The following is a 15,994-nucleotide window of genomic DNA, read 5'->3' on the forward strand; positions in this document are numbered from 1 at the left end:
CAGAAGAAAATATCAACACCTGAATACTTGTGAAATCTCAAACATATAAGTGTTAAGAGAACAAGTCCACTTTAAGTCAACTGATAATCAAAAACATGACTAGATTCACAAGTTTTCATATTGTTTGAAATATAACCACTGTAAATGCTCAGGTGCTCATATAATTAATAAATGACACATTAACCGTGAAAAATGGGATGCAAACAATACAACACATCCATTGATTGATTTCATATTTTGACCTAGATCTTAAATTGAGCCAGCTATGTATGTTGTAAACTACTGTAGATGTACAAGCATCTATCTATAAAATAACACACATTATTAATTATTTTTCTGAATTATCTTTTTTAATTGCAGAGTTGTATATAGCTGCACAATACCACAGTTGAAAAAGCTGAAAGTAACAAAAAAACATTAATGGATATTACAACCAGTACATCATCACACCATAGCCACACATATTCACATTCACTCAATCTCAAACAATCAATTATTAAACATCAGCTTTTGAGATATGGAATAAACAGGAGTAACCAGAGAAAGTCCACAAAAACACATAAAATCACCTTGCTGGAATTTCAGCTCAGGTCTATGGTCTTGTGGGCCACCAATGGCCACTGTATTAGGTACCTATCTATTACTGATTAGGCCCACCCTTTGCTTCCAGAACTACCTGAATTCTTTGGATTAAGTAAAGTGCAGAAAGCATTCCTTAGGCATTTCAGTCCATGCTGACTTCCTAAACATCGTGTTTTCTTCACGTTTCAGCCATCTCCTGTTCAATCACATCGTCAATGTGGTCTGTTTCATTCAGATCAGATGGCTGTGCTGGTCAATGGAGTAAACAGTCACTGTCAATAATTATGGGACATGGCAGATTATCTTCGTGGAGTTAACCATATAAAAAAGGGTCGAATGTGGCCAAAAAAAGTTGGCCATGTGAGGTACAATGTTACAATGAAGTTATGCTCAGCTGCCAATAAAAGGCATAATGTGTGCCAACTGCCAATAAAAGGCATAATGTGTGCCAAGGAAACATTCTGCGCATCATGTTACTGCTAACACATTTATAAGGCTGTGCTGCTATGACAAGGCGAGGTTCATGGATTCCTGTTTACACCAAATTCTGACCCTACCATCTGAATGTCACAGCAAGAATCAAGATCTGTCAGACCAGGTGATAATATAATATATAAATATAATATAAACATTTTGCTGAGGCTGTAACCTTAACTTTCCCTTCTTAACAGATCAGAAAATAACCCAGCAAGGTCTGCTGCTGCTGTAGCTTATCCACTTAAAGGTCCAATATGTTGTGAGAGACCCATTTTTTAACAAAACTGTGGTAAAAAGCTGTTATCTGAGTATTTGTGACCTTCCTGTTAGCGTAAATAAATCTGGCCATTCTCTATTGACCCATCTTATGAAATGTAGTTCATACCCCCCACAAATGCCATGCAGGGGGTGATTTTTGTTTATCACACCATTCTCTATAACTTTGAGAATCTGTACCATGTGATAAGGCAGCAGCAGTGAACAGTCACAGCATTGCTATAAAGAGCTATATTTCATATACTCAGTACCTTGGGGCGGAGTGGTGACTCTGAAGCTAAGGATTTGTGCTGGTATCCCGAATGTTGCCGGATCGAATCCCCGTCACTGCCAAAAGAGATCCTACTCTGCTGGGCCCTTGAGCAAGGCCCTTAAATTTCAATTGCTCCAGGGATGCTGACCCTGCGCTCTGACACCAAGGGGTATGCAAAAACTAACAAATTCCTAATACAAGAAATAATATAAGGCAAAATAAAGAACCAAAAAAAAAACATTTGGATTCTTACACTCCTGTGTCTGTGTCCATTCAGATGTATAATGTATTTCCTTTTTGTTATGCTTGATATACAAAGTTATCTTTACTGACTGATAAGTTTTGTGTTATCAATATTTTGTACATGTTCTTAGAAATGTTTACAGAAATATCCTAATCTACTTTTGTTGCAATGTTTTGTAATATTTCTATTTGTTTCATTATGTTCAGGAGATTTGGGAGTGTGCTACCCTCAACTTTCTCTTTTACTATATAGAGGAAAAGGTCATCAGAAATACTTCCAGTTGGGCAATATTTCTCAAACATCAAATCTCTTTGTTTCTCATTATAACTAATTGATAACATCAATACACAATCATTTATCTTTATTTATAATCAAACTCGATATTTAAATGATATTTTCACACTTAGGGAGGTTGAAAACGGTGATGGAATTTTTTCATGATTACATATGCATTACAGAGATTACGTGCCAAGTAACAACAGTTATAGTCACCTAAAAACATAGAAAAAGTTTTAGTATTATATAATATATGTTGCAATAAATTTCTATAGGTAAAACAGCATTTAGCTACATTTAATTATGATAATGATATTACGGAAATTAAAAAAAAAATCATAAAATTAAATGTATTACTAGGAACACGATAGGGATGTAGCAGCTTATTGTTCCTATTACAGCTTTATATTTTCATGGCATGTTCAATGTTTACATGTTATTGTTAAACTGATGATGTATAAATTAAAATAAAATGAATAATATTTATTGAAAGAATATGCGTTACATTGAATACAGTTTTTAATATCATGTACACATTTACATTTCAATGATACAAAAACTTCAGATAGTTCTTTAAATAAAATACTACTTCTGGTTGAGTAATTTTTCTTAAATTTTATATCTTTTTGCTTTTTTTATCATTATAAATATCTATACAAAATGTAAATCATCTATCTGTAATTATAACCATTGTTTAATTGAAAAATCGCCAAAAATGGCCCAAAAGTTGATAGGATTCCTTATTTTTGATATAAAGCAGGTGTACAAAATCTCATTAACAAAGGTCAAAGCATTTCGAGTTATTGTGTTGACACATAGACAAAAATGTAATTTCAAAAATGGTAAGGGAGGTCTAAAACGTCAAGATTCATCAAAATCTCAAGATTGAATTTTTTCACGATTCCTATACTTTCTCTATACTATGGATACGAGAAAGTAAAAATGCCATTGTGTATACTAACTAGATGCATTGGGACTGTTGTATAAGTACTCTTACTTTGTCGCTTTTCATTTCTTGATAAGTAGGTTCTTCTGATATTCAGACAGCTATTTTTGCCATACTGCAGTCATCTTGAATAGCCTTTTGGAAGAGCAGCATATTTGTATTAACCAGCTAATGTACTTAATAAGCTGGCCAATAGATGTATATACGGTCCATATACACATCCTGAAAATATGGATCTTCAATATCTACATTTATATATGTGATTGATTGTAGATATACCATATATAAAGCTACAGGTAAAAGTTTATATAAGCCTGTATCTATATCTTTATGTGTAAGGATCTGACTTACAGATTGTAGAGTGGTCCCCAAAACACACCAAGAGAAAATGTGTGCTGCTAGTGAGCTAGAAAACAGCAGCATCTGTATTTGTTGTCAGGGCCCTGGAGACACTTTCTTGACAGTCTTAGCTGCCAGGATTTTTAAATGTTATAGTCAGGGATAAATGGCACAATATTAGTTGTGACTAATAGAAGACAGAGCTGCTAGATCAATGGAATCCTGGCAGCCGAGTGTTCCAATAGATACTGTATATTCAAAAACAAGAGGTGTAATACTGGCTAAGTAGTAATGGATACCAACAGGCCAGATGTGTTTGTTTGTTAGCCTTTGGCATTTCGATATACTAAACTATAAATGTATTAGACCCAGTAACACTGTATATAAAGCTACATTAAGTACAGCATAAGTGACACACTCAGAATATAAGTAACATTACTTCTGATATAGTACAATATATAAAAAAATGCAAACTGTTTACTTACCAGTCCAGCTTTTTTAATTTCACATTGTCCACATATATTTCCTTTTAATTTTGGTCTTTCTTTCTTGTTTAAACCTGTTTCAATAACATGGTCTACAGATGGTCTTGGCAACTCTGAAGAAAAAGTATTATAATATAATATGTAAAATGTTTACAAAAAATATAAACAACATATAATCTAAAGTTTTATTTAGAGACTCAAATTAATACCCTGCCCCCATCAATTAAGAGTTATACAATGAGGTTTAAATAAAGAATTGACAAAAATCCATGTCTAACCTTCAGGATGGTCTTTCAGCAGTTTTATCTTCACTTTGCCAGCAGATAACTATATAAAAGAAAACTTAATATTTATTACCAGCCAGGATACATAATTACATTTAACTATTAGTTTAAGAGATATTACTGCTGTCTAGTGGTGGTTTTTGGAAAAAGAAAATGAAGGATGTCAGACACAATTAAAAGCCCAGTTTCTAGACTTGCATAAAACTAATGAACATAATTAGTTTTATTAGTTATAAATAAAATATACATTTTATTTATATAGCAACTTTCCCATGTAGTAAGACAAAATTACTTTTCCTAACCTTTTGAAAAGAACTGCCTTTATTCTGTAGCATTCCTTCAGGAGGAGTGTTAAAGGTACCAGTTTGTCCAGATTTCCAGTAATATCCACCCAGTTTTCTGTTTAAAACAAGAAAGGATTTTACTGCATGTATGTAATCATAACTCCTCTGAAGTGGAGATAAAATAATAACATATTTATCAGTGATTTTGAAACAAAAATGTATGTGCAATTGTAGATCGTAACCAAATTGCCACACCAGTGAATAGAGAAGCAGTGAAGAATCACCATGTATCGGCCGCAGGTCCAGTCCTAGGCTGTGGTTTATTTCATTTGTAGTTTACATATCCACTCATACATAACGGCTCACTCTTTAGATTTCAGCTTTCTCCCCAATCTAAAAACAGGTTGACTGCCAAACCTAGTCTTGAGATGCTCTACTGAAATGTGATAAAGACAGAATTTGACCTTCTACATCCTAATTAGAACTGATACAGGGTAGAATAAAAGTACCCAAATGGTTAATACTTAAACCAAGGCCCAGGAGGAAACTGATACAAACTAGAAGAAAACAATTAAACAAAAAGGAAGCAGCCCAATCAAGAATTATGTTACAAAACATAGCTTTAAAATGAATTGGCTTGGATGCACAGAAAACTTAAATAAAATTCCACATAAAAATATACACAATGAATTTTATAAATCACTGTTGTGTTTTTTAATAGAAAACTTACTCTCTCTCCTGTTTTTCTCGACTCATATTGAATTTCAGCTGTTGAAGCCTCTTCTCCATGTCTTGATTTTCCATTTCTAGTTGAACTGTTTCCAATCTTAACTCCCTAAGATTTCTGTGAAGGAATGATTAATGACACTTGAGCAAGTACATTATTAGTGTCTTAATCTATTATGTATCTATTATGCAGTTGTACTTCTTTATACTGAGAGAAACACTGAAACAAGCAATTGCTGCTGGAATGCCTAAATTGTTTTCTTAACAAAAAAACTTCTCATAGAACATAGTTTATACTGCTAAATATTGGATATCCTGCATTTAAAATAAACATTGGTGCATGTTTAACTTTCCCCTATAATGAATAAAGATTTCGTGTAGGGTAGGTTGACCTTTTTTCTTTTGCAAAATGGACACTATCTCCCAAATGGAAAAATCAAGTTAAAGGAAACTAGACAGATGTACACATTTTACTGTATACAGAATCAAAACTGATAAAGATTACAGTTAGATTAAAAAAATGCAAGACACAAAAAAGAAATGCTGAAATTAAAAATAATTGTTATAATAATCCATTTGAATAAATTTTATGTAAGGCTGCTAATTCTACTAGTGATTTATTGAAATTTGCCATAGTATTTTTGCAATGTTCTGATATTAATCTTAATTAAACGTTTTGCAATTCCATTACACTACATTTTTCTATCATTTAGCTAATAAGAATTTTTTATGTCTTGTGGCAGACATGATCCAGTTATTACCATCAAGGAAATGTTACCAGCCACTAAACATAAGAACTACTAGACGCATAAAGAGCTTCTCTATTACTGCGGTCACAATGGTTAAACCCAGATTAATCTCTGTCTTTTTCTGATTTTCTAACTCCTCCATCCAAACTAAATAATGTTTATTTTATAAAGACTTATTTGATATATTCCTGGGCAGGAGTGCAATTCTACAGAATATTTTATATATTTGTGCTTTTTGCTATTACCATATATAATAATGTGATGTTGTCATGTATTATATATGGTGTTGTATATTGTATTTATACCAAGAGATTTTGCCTGGCAAAAACGTTCTTGTTAAAATCTTTAGTGCCTGGTCCTCCTTTTGTTTTTAATTATGTTTTTCTGATTTGACAACTTGCATGTGTTTTTATTTGTAAGTTAATGAAAGACACCTTTCATGCAGTGTTAGCAGTAGTGTCTCCAGATTTGGCCGAGAGATACCTGCCTAGCAAGAAGTTGGTAGAGGCTAATTCAAAGCCAGAGTTTAGTAAAAACACAGAGAATGAATGTTGGACAGCCTCAAGAAGATCTGGTCAACAGTCTGATGACTCAGGAAATGTAGTTGAGACATTTCCTGAGCTGTTACTGAAGTCAGTGAGAAAATATTGACCTCTTCTTGAGGATATTGTTGAGTTTTGGAAGGAGCACCTTAGGGTAACGGTTCTCAACCAGTGGTACGCGTACCCCTAGGGGTACGGGAAGGGTTATGCAGGGGTACGCAGCAACATATAATTTTGTGGATTTTTTTTTTTAATTTTCCTTCTGTTTTGATTTCATACTCAAAAGAAGGAAAAAAAGAAGAAAATGTAATGATTGTTTCAATCGGTTTCAATGCTTTAGTTAAATTTTTAAACTTAAAACAACCAAAGAGTTTGAAGAAGGTCGCCAGTTCGCTGCGTGACTCATCAACAAAACACATGCGAGAGTGCAGCTATACTATAGCATGGAGTAGATTTGCTCCGGAAAGTGGTGAGGCGTGTCAAGGGGATTAAAGTTCCAAAAATAAAAGATTTCTGCTGTTGCTAGGCCTACAAGCAATAGGTTGGGGGCAACGCGTGAGTCACGTCCCCAGTGGGGTGCTAGCTTTTAAGAGAGGACAACCTCTTCAGTGCAAGAAAGGAGTTGAAGGTGGTTATAACGCTTGTGTTCACATTGTTGGCGGAAAACCCCAAAAATAGACCGTTTTTTAGTGAAACGTAAGGGAAGTGGTAGCGATGCGTTCGCGAAAGTGAGTGATTCGGAAGGTGTTGGGTCGTCTTCTGATACAAAAGGCCAAGGATTTTCTCAAAAATGGCTGCGACAGCAGCAAGATAAGAAGCCACCAGAAGATTCGTCTGCAGAAAAATACGACAATATTCTGCAGAATATTTGGGCTACGTTTTGTCAGCAATGGTGCGGACCCTCCACTTTCACTCTGTGTCATATGCAACGAAAATGTCCAATCACAGCATGAAACCGTCGCTTCTGAAGAGACACCTGCAAACCAAACATGCGGAATTGAAAGATAAACTGCTGGAATATTTCAAGAGGCAACATGAGAGTATGACGAAAGGCATCGCAATGTTTCACAGATATCTGCATATGTCCGAGAAAGCTTTGCGTGCCTCATATGAAGTACAGTGGAAGCTCGGTTCACGAACGTCTCGGTACACGTACAACTCGGTTCACAACCAAAAAGTTCGCCAAACTTTTGCTTCGGTTCACGACCACACACTCGGTATACGAACAAGCCAGTTTCCCTTTTGGTTTGTGTGCGCCGATGATTTCCGCAAATGTTGCATTGTTCTCGGTCAGACGTGCCTGCCTGCCCGCGCGTGCGTGCCTGCCTGCCTGCCCGTGCGTGCCTGCCTGCAAAAGAAACCCAAGAAATCAAGAAAGAGAAAATACCTGAAGGAAAACATCCCTCCATCGTGGAGCCGGACTCTCCCTCAAAACTGTAACCTCCTCTCCACCCAGTTCCTCCTCACTTCATGCCAGAACTCGACTCATGCAAGGTTAGTTTTCTTGGTGTTTTATAGTTTTTGTATTACGGATTTTTCAAAAGTTAATTTTTAAGTTTGTAGCGTGAATTGTTGCAATGTTACTTTTTTTTTTTTTCAAATGTTCCTTTTTTTCCCTGTGCTTAAAACTCATATTAAAAAAAGTGTTTACTGTACAGTACAGCGATCGGGCTGTAAGGCTATTAGCATGAACTCCTGTTTTTAAATTAAAGTTCGGATTTGTTCAAATGTTCCTCTCTGTTCTGAGAGAGAGAGAGAGAGCGCCAGCGAGCGCGTGCTGCTGAGAGAGAGGGGGAGGGTGCGTGCTGCTGAGAGAGAGAGACTGCTCGTGCAGCTGAGCAGGGAGCCTGGGTGTTTTGTGTCAGTGTTATTCAATGTTTTTACATTAGTTTACTATTACACTATGTATTCTATGGTGTAATTAACTACAGTATATTTGTGCTAAATCTTTAAAAAAAATATATTTACATACAGTTCGTACGGTCTGGTACGGATTAATTGTATTTACATACAATCCTATGGGGGGAAATTGCTTCAGTTCGACCAGAGTTTTGGAACGAATTATGGTCGTGAACTGAGGTTCCACTGTATGTCTTTTGGTAGCGAAAACAAGGAAACCTCAACTATTGTTGATGAGTTGGTACTTCCTGCAGCACTAAAAATTGGAGAAATAATGATGGACAAGAAAGCAGTCGGTACGGTGAAAACTATCCCACATTCGGATGATACTGTATCAAGGAGAATTCGAGAAATAGCTGACGATGTAATCCAGCAAGTCTGTGAGCAGATCAAACTCAGAAAACAATTTGCATTACAATTGGATGAGTCGACAGACGTATCAAACGAAGCTCGGTTGATGATTTTTGTTCGGTATGTTGATCAGGTGAAGGGACTTTCAGAAGAAGTGTTAGCTTGCAAAGCTTTGCCAGGAAAAACAACAGTACAAGAGATTTTCAGAATTCTTTCAGAGTGTCTCGCCGCTCATGGACTTGAATGGATGTGGTGTGTTTCTGTGTGCACAGATGGTGCAGCTAACATGACGGGCCACCGAGGAGGCTTGAAAGCGTTGGTGAAAGGGAAAAATCCATCAGTACAATGGAATCACTGCATTATTCATTGACAATCACTTGCCTCGAAACACTTAAGTGTGGAGTTCAATGAGACACTGAACACTGTGGTCAAAGTTGTAAACTTTATCAAGTCACATGCTCTGAACTCTCAGCTCTTTCAACTGGTTTGCCAGGACATGGGTTCGGAACACGAAACTTTGTTTTTGCATACCGAAGTCAGGTGGCTGTCTCGTGGAAAAGTTTTGAACAGTTTATTTGAGCTCCGCCACGAAATTTACGTCTTTCTTAAAGATCAGAAATCTGCTTTTGTAACGCACTTTGAGGACGAGCAGTGGTTATGCAAAGTCGCATATCTTGCCGACATATTTGCAAAAATCAATGAGTTGAATTTGAAACTTCAAGGACAAAACAGCAACATATTCTCTTCCTTTGACAACATGCAAGCTTTTCATAAAAAAGTCATCTATTGGAAAAACAGAATTTTTGCCGGACATCTTGCAATCTTCCCAACAATTTCATGTTTTTGTGAAGACTCAAACATCGAGCTTTCAAGCTTTTCTAATATCAAAGCATTGATCATCGATCATTTGAAGAATCTAGAAAACTAAATTCTCCGATATTTTCCTGAAATCGAAATGGATGGTGCCCAGAACAACTGGATTTTGAATCATTTTTGTGAAAACAATGTTTAGACAGCAGAACTTCCTGATGACTTGAAAGAGAAATTATTTGAACTTGCGGCGGACAGAACTTTGAAAGCAAGAATGGACAGCAACGTGGGACATTTCTGGCACAGTGTGCGTCAAGAATACGAAGACTTCAGTAATGCAGCGTTGTCAGCATTGTTGCCTTTTCCATCGACATATTTATGTGAAAGTGCTTTCTCGGCTTTGACTGCAATAAAAACTAAAGAACAAAACCGGCTCCATCCTGAAGGTGAGGTTATACTAGCTGTCACCAGCATCCATCCTCGCATCAAATCTTTGATGGCACAAAAAAAAGCCCAAGTATCGCATTAGAAAGGTAAGCACACGGCATTATGAAAATGTGTACTTTTATGCGTGAACTTATGCCCGAGGGGTAGAAGCGGACATATTTTCAAAATCTTTGGGGGTACAGTCACGAAAAAGTTTGAGAACCGAGGCTTTAGGGAACTCTTAAACTCAACAGATATTTTGTACTTGAAAGATGCAGTGTTGGAAGCACTGGTTGGGAGTGTATTATAATTGTGCGACTATGGGTACTGCAATCATTAAAAAAACACCATAATGGCAAGGCCAAGGGATTGGATAAGATCAAGTGGGCACTGCTTAAAACACAGTATCCAAGTGTGGGAAACCTTTACTGCAAAACTTTTTCTTAAAATATTGTAACCTTAAGTTATACTTCATTGACTATACTTGACCTCTTAGTTCTGGCAGGGAACCAACAGACGTTTATAGGACCAGGAAGAAAATGAAGTCAGACAATTATAATCATGAGAACAAAAGCACCATCATCGAATCAAGGGGCTAGGCAAACTTGATGTCAAAAACAAAATCAAAGTTGAAACCAGGAGGAAAAAAAGAATCTGTTAGAATTGCACTCTGAACTTGGATAATGAATGAATTCAAGAGACTGGTTTTTTAAACCATCACATCAATGATGTGATTCAGAGTGACTTATGGTGGGCACACCCTTAGTAACTCAAGGTTGTGTGTTGGACACTGAATCACAAAAAGGTGTTGGCCACGGAAAAATAAAATGTTGCTTCATCAAATAAGAAAAATAAAAACAGTAACTACCTTCATAAATGACTTTCAAGAATCAAGCTATGTTTACCCTCTACTGTAGCTGTACTGTATTTACCATTGAAACTGAGGCATCTAAAAATGTGTTATGTCTTGGAATAATTAAAAGTGTAACAAATTCATGATACTCATAGGCAGTTCAACATGCGGCTTTCCCTTGGCGATAGTCACTACCAGTGTTCCATGAATGACCTAGACCTTTCATTCATTCACATGTTTAGGTTTTGTATAAACTCCCTATGATCCCTCTTTCTGTTGTTTTCTTCCTTTCCTGTCTGGTGTGTATTTTTCCATTGCTTTCTTGTTGTTGTATTATTGTGTGTATGATGTTTCCCAATGAATATTCAACAACTACAGTGATTCTTTCTCTGGAAACTGCCATTGATTTTCTATTGGCTTCAAGATGGATGGCACCAGAATACAAGAATTCTTGTTAACTGTATGTACTGTATATGAAATGTTTTAACAAAAGTTTGAAAAAAGTATGAAACAGCTTTAAATGCCCTAGTCTTCTCTGGAATACATTCCAGATTTTAAGGCTATTCTAAGGGAAGAATAAGATCCTATCTGGTACAAGATAGGTGTATATACTAAAGGTAAATATGCAGTGTATATTTTTTGAAAGTGTAATAATTAACCCAGACTTTTAATTCCAGTGGGTGGCAGGTAACTTAATTCATTGTTAGAGAACGTGACACCAGATTTGAGGTGAATTTCAGACCAAAATTACACTTCCACATGTGTTCAGCCCTAAGAAGATATCCTGTACAGTAAGCAGCAACCTGCAATAGTGATGACCAACATGGTAATGAATGCCTAGTGATTAGTGTGAAGTTTAAACTAGCTGCCGTATAGGTTGATTTTTAAACACTTATCATCCAAATGTGTTGTGAAGAATGAGCAACTCTGGAAGATATGTGACATATAGCAAAAGTAAATTTTAAAAATGTAAGATTTTAACAAGCAGTTAAAATCAGCAAGAGTGGAAAAAAGACATCAGTTGCTACTTCCTGATACATACAGTATTTCCTCAGAATTAAGTCTATCATAGGCAATCATAAGTAACAAAGCATCATTTCTGGAATATAAAAAACCTCACTGTCACTCAGTGGTGTGGGGACTCTGTAAATGACATTAAATCCAGTGGTCAAATTCCTAGTGTACAGACATGAAATCGCATTTCAAAGCAACACAAATGGACTTGTGGAGTTAACAGTTAAGATTATATTTTTGGAGGAGCAGCAAAAACCTAATCAAGCTGCTTATTTTTAAAAGTGGCATTCAGCCATGGACCACTAAGTCTATCACACTGACTATAACCCCGGGATGTCTTTGCAAATAATGTACATTACTCTTTGAAAACACAGTAGCTCACATCACAAATGGGTCCAATGTATCCAAAAATTAGAGCATACAAAAGTAAATATAGGGACACTTGCAGCTGCTTTTGACAGAAGTCAAGCTTGGAAAATAATGTATACCCATGAAAAAACAATAGTAAAAAATCAAAAAGGGTACTTATTACACACCATAGCCTTAGAAACTATGCAGAATTTCCCACAAATACACAAACCTCCTAATTTCCTTCTTTGTAGGACAAGATATGATACCAAATGACAAGATATCTGTTGTTAAATAATGCCAGCTTTCAGCATTCTCTACAGCTCAGCCATCATTTTGAAGGAAAACACTAAAGACATCCTGCAGAGCAGTCAAATGACTAAGGACACTGTTAAATCAGGCACCTTCTGGTGTAAAAATGAATAGAGTTAGCCGAAGCAATTACAGACAGTGAACCATTTCAGTGTAGTAGGAAAGAGTAAATGAGCATAACATCCAACATCCATGCTGTTGACAGGTGAAAAACCTTTAGACAGCCCATTGAGAATATGAAAGGGAAAAGCTGAAATGGACCCAAAAAAAGAGAACAGCAAACAGAGGACTCTGTGAACTTCAGTTTTAAAATCAGTGCAACTTCAGTGTGAAGTTGTTGAACCCAAAGAAGCGTAAGCAAAACATGTTAAACTTACAAAGTACTCTAGAAAGTCTATCCATCCATCCATTATCCAAACCACTATATCCTAACTAAAGGGTCACGGGGGTCTGCTGGAGCCAATCCCAGCTAACACAGGGCAGGAAACAAGCCCCAGGCAGGGTGCACACACCAAGGACAATTTAGGATCGCCAATGCACCTAACCTGCATGTCTTTGGACTGTGGGAGGAAACCGGAGCAAACACGGGGAGAACATGCAAACTCCACGCAGGGAGGACCTGGGAAGCGAACCCAGGTCTCCTAATTGCGAGGCAGCAGCACTACCCACTGCGCCACTGTGCTGCCCACGCTAGACAGTCTTCAATGTTTATTAGTTAACAAAACCAAATACCATTCAGAGAGTCATGGCTGGCTTTAATGTTGAATACTCCAAAATTTTGATATTGATAACTGTAGTGCACTGAGGGAGTTGTAGGAGCAGAGCAGCAGCAATTCCATTTGTAACAAATTCTACACCTCTGCATCTGAGCAGGACACTTGAGTCTCAGTTATCAAGTACCTCTATCAACAGTATTGAAAGGATAAAAATATATACTGTAATATAAAAACAAACCTTTTTCAGCCTTCAAATTGCATATTCAAAGCTGCTTAAAATGTTCCAATTTTAACATTAATTGCAAGACATTTTGAATTAACATTTTCAAATATATAATTTACATTCTTGCTGATATATTTCCGATAAGTAGAAGGTAATGTGATATTAAACTGCAGCTGTTAGGCAGCATGGTGGTGTAATAGTTAGCTCTGGTGCCTCACAGTTCCAGACTCCTAGACTTGAACCCAGGACTAGCTACTGCCTTTATATATACTTCCCTTGGCTAAAAAAGATTTTCCTCCAACACCCTAAAGACTAAAGTAGGTTATTTTCAATGATGATGCTAAACCAGCTCTGTATACCTGGTTACAGATTTGTTAATGAGAGTGCCTGGTGATGGACTGGCAGTCTGACCAGGGCCGATTTTCACTGGAGGCCCGATGCTGCTGAGATGGGCTCCAGCTTCAAAAAACCAGATAAGAAGGTAAGAAAATAAAGGCATGCACCAAACAGCTGAGCTGGCTGTTTATGTTTAGTATGCTGCAAATTACATAGAATTAAATATGTAAGAATTTGCCATAAAAAGGCTTTCAAAATATTTTTATATAAAGGAGTGATAATAGTTGTGAATGGGATAAAAAAAAATATGAAGTTAAAATTTATTAATTAGACAGCAAAATGAAAACTATTACAATGGCACTGGCGTATTTTGAACATATATGAAACATGGCTTTTAAATATGCAACACATTTAAAATATGTTCAAATATATCTGTATACTTATGCCACTATGTATAGTAAGCTGTCACGTCTGAATGTAAAATAATTATATTTGGTCTATTTTGGACATGGCTGTCTGAGCTATACAACTATATGAAGTTAGATACTGAGCCAATATCTAAATTAAAAGCCCGCCTTTATAAGCAAAGATGAAATTGGTTAACCAAATGAGATTAATTTAATGAGGGACTGCTCAAGGTGCATACACTCACCTGCTTTTCAGTCTAACTGAATTAGGTTTACCGATGGCAGTCCCGAACTCATTCATATTCCTGACTCTTGCTGGAGAAGGTACTTCTTTAAATGCAATTCAATAAGATTCTGTCAAGATATAAATCGAAAATTACATTTTTGGAAAACACAAGGCAGAGATCTACAATGACATATATATTAAAAAATATTAAAAAACAGAAATTTAATTTGTTGATCCATGTATTTTTCAAACCTCTTGTGCCTCAAGGGTACAGAAGGATATCGTGGTAACAACAGCAAAAAAAAAAGAGAATCATCAACCACACACGTGGAAATTCTGCAATAATATTTTATATCACTGTATTTGTACCTTGATAATTACTAACTACTGTTATTTGATTTCTTGGCGTCACGTGACAAGGGCTGCATGTTAATATACAGTATAATTCAACAATATATTCATTTACAGTCATTCTGTATTTTCAAAAATATAATAAACTAACACTAAACTATCTTAATTTTAATTGTTCCGTTCACATGACACACAATAATAAGCTGCCTTCCGAAAGCAAAACTATCCATCAGCACATAAAGACAAACACATAATGTTAACATTTTATACATTATATTACAAATTAATCCAATAACATTACAAAATTATGTTCCCCTGAACCGGTACTTTTTAAAATTAACAATCATTACTTACTTTCTATTGTTTCTATTATTCTATAAGACAATTAACAACTAGCCGACGGAGCTTGGTGCATATACATACACCTACTGTACGTTATTGTATACTTTGAATACATGATAATTATGGCTTGCTCGTGACGATCTTGCGGGGTTAAGTATAGTAAATAACAAAAGCGCGGGTTTCGCGATATCTGCGTACTTTAGTTTAGATTTCCGTGGTAAATCTGAAGCCTGACCTTGTTTTGTTGAAGGCTGATTTTATTTCCATAGTTACTACAAATAACAATTTAAAGAAACATCGCCACCTTTCACTCACACACATGTTCCATTTATTCAGAAGGGGTTCGTATGAAAAGAACAGTGAAAGGAGCTGCAGACCATCAAAAATAAAAAAAAAATCAAAACGTGTAAGCTGTTCTTTGATCTATAACTTTAGCGATCTCCCGACAAGTAAACAGCATTAACGGGATCGCACACGGCTGATAAAAACTTGACAAAACCGTTTTCATTTTATATTGATGTATCGCTATTTTAAAAAGCACACAAAGTCAATGTTGTGTTCAGTACCGTGAAATATGACTTAAAAGCGAAGATAAATAGTCTCTTCTTCTCTCTTTCGGTTGCTGTACCCAGCGATGTAAACGCTTCCCACGGTTGCTGTAGCAACCATTAAACCTCGCGAGACCTCGTCACCAGTAGTTGCTACTTCAAACATTAGGCGGTGCGTGCGCACTGGCGCGCTCTTTCACAAATCTTTTCTCCTTGTTTGTATGTGCGTGGAATATATTGAACAACTTTTACTGCAACCCAAATGCACAGGCTAAGGTACCGGCTACACACTAACACAAAAACAATGGGAGACATCAGGCGTCACCTGGTTAGTCGAAATCAGATTTAAGTGAAGGTGAAAACAGAGCA

At 36.3% G+C, this 15,994-nt stretch overlaps 1 protein-coding gene across 5 annotated transcripts in view; it reads right to left on the minus strand.

The window, feature by feature from the left end:
- The window catches only part of zbbx (zinc finger, B-box domain containing), a 148,974-nt gene extending 133,249 nt beyond the window's left edge, over positions 1-15,725 (minus strand). For 3 of the 5 annotated variants that reach the window (XR_005634112.1, XR_005634113.1, XM_039756909.1), the window contains exons 1-6: positions 15,644-15,725; positions 14,404-14,512; positions 5,177-5,290; positions 4,465-4,561; positions 4,157-4,205; positions 3,879-3,991 (exon numbers count right to left, since the gene is read on the minus strand). Coding sequence is in view for 3 of the 5 variants with exons in the window: in XM_039756909.1 (XP_039612843.1) it covers positions 3,879-3,991; positions 4,157-4,205; positions 4,465-4,561; positions 5,177-5,290; positions 14,404-14,459 (429 nt within the window). In the remaining 2 variants the exon portion in view is untranslated. Of the gene's footprint in view, positions 1-3,878; positions 3,992-4,156; positions 4,206-4,464; positions 4,562-5,176; positions 5,291-14,403; positions 14,513-15,089; positions 15,107-15,312; positions 15,333-15,643 lie in introns of those variants that run through there. The other 2 variants (XM_039756926.1, XM_039756917.1) reach the window with 2 other exon arrangements.
- Between the last annotated feature and the right edge of the window lie 269 nt (positions 15,726-15,994).

Source organism: Polypterus senegalus, chromosome 1 (genome assembly GCF_016835505.1).
Source record: "Polypterus senegalus isolate Bchr_013 chromosome 1, ASM1683550v1, whole genome shotgun sequence".
Classification (NCBI taxonomy): domain Eukaryota; kingdom Metazoa; phylum Chordata; class Cladistia; order Polypteriformes; family Polypteridae; genus Polypterus; species Polypterus senegalus.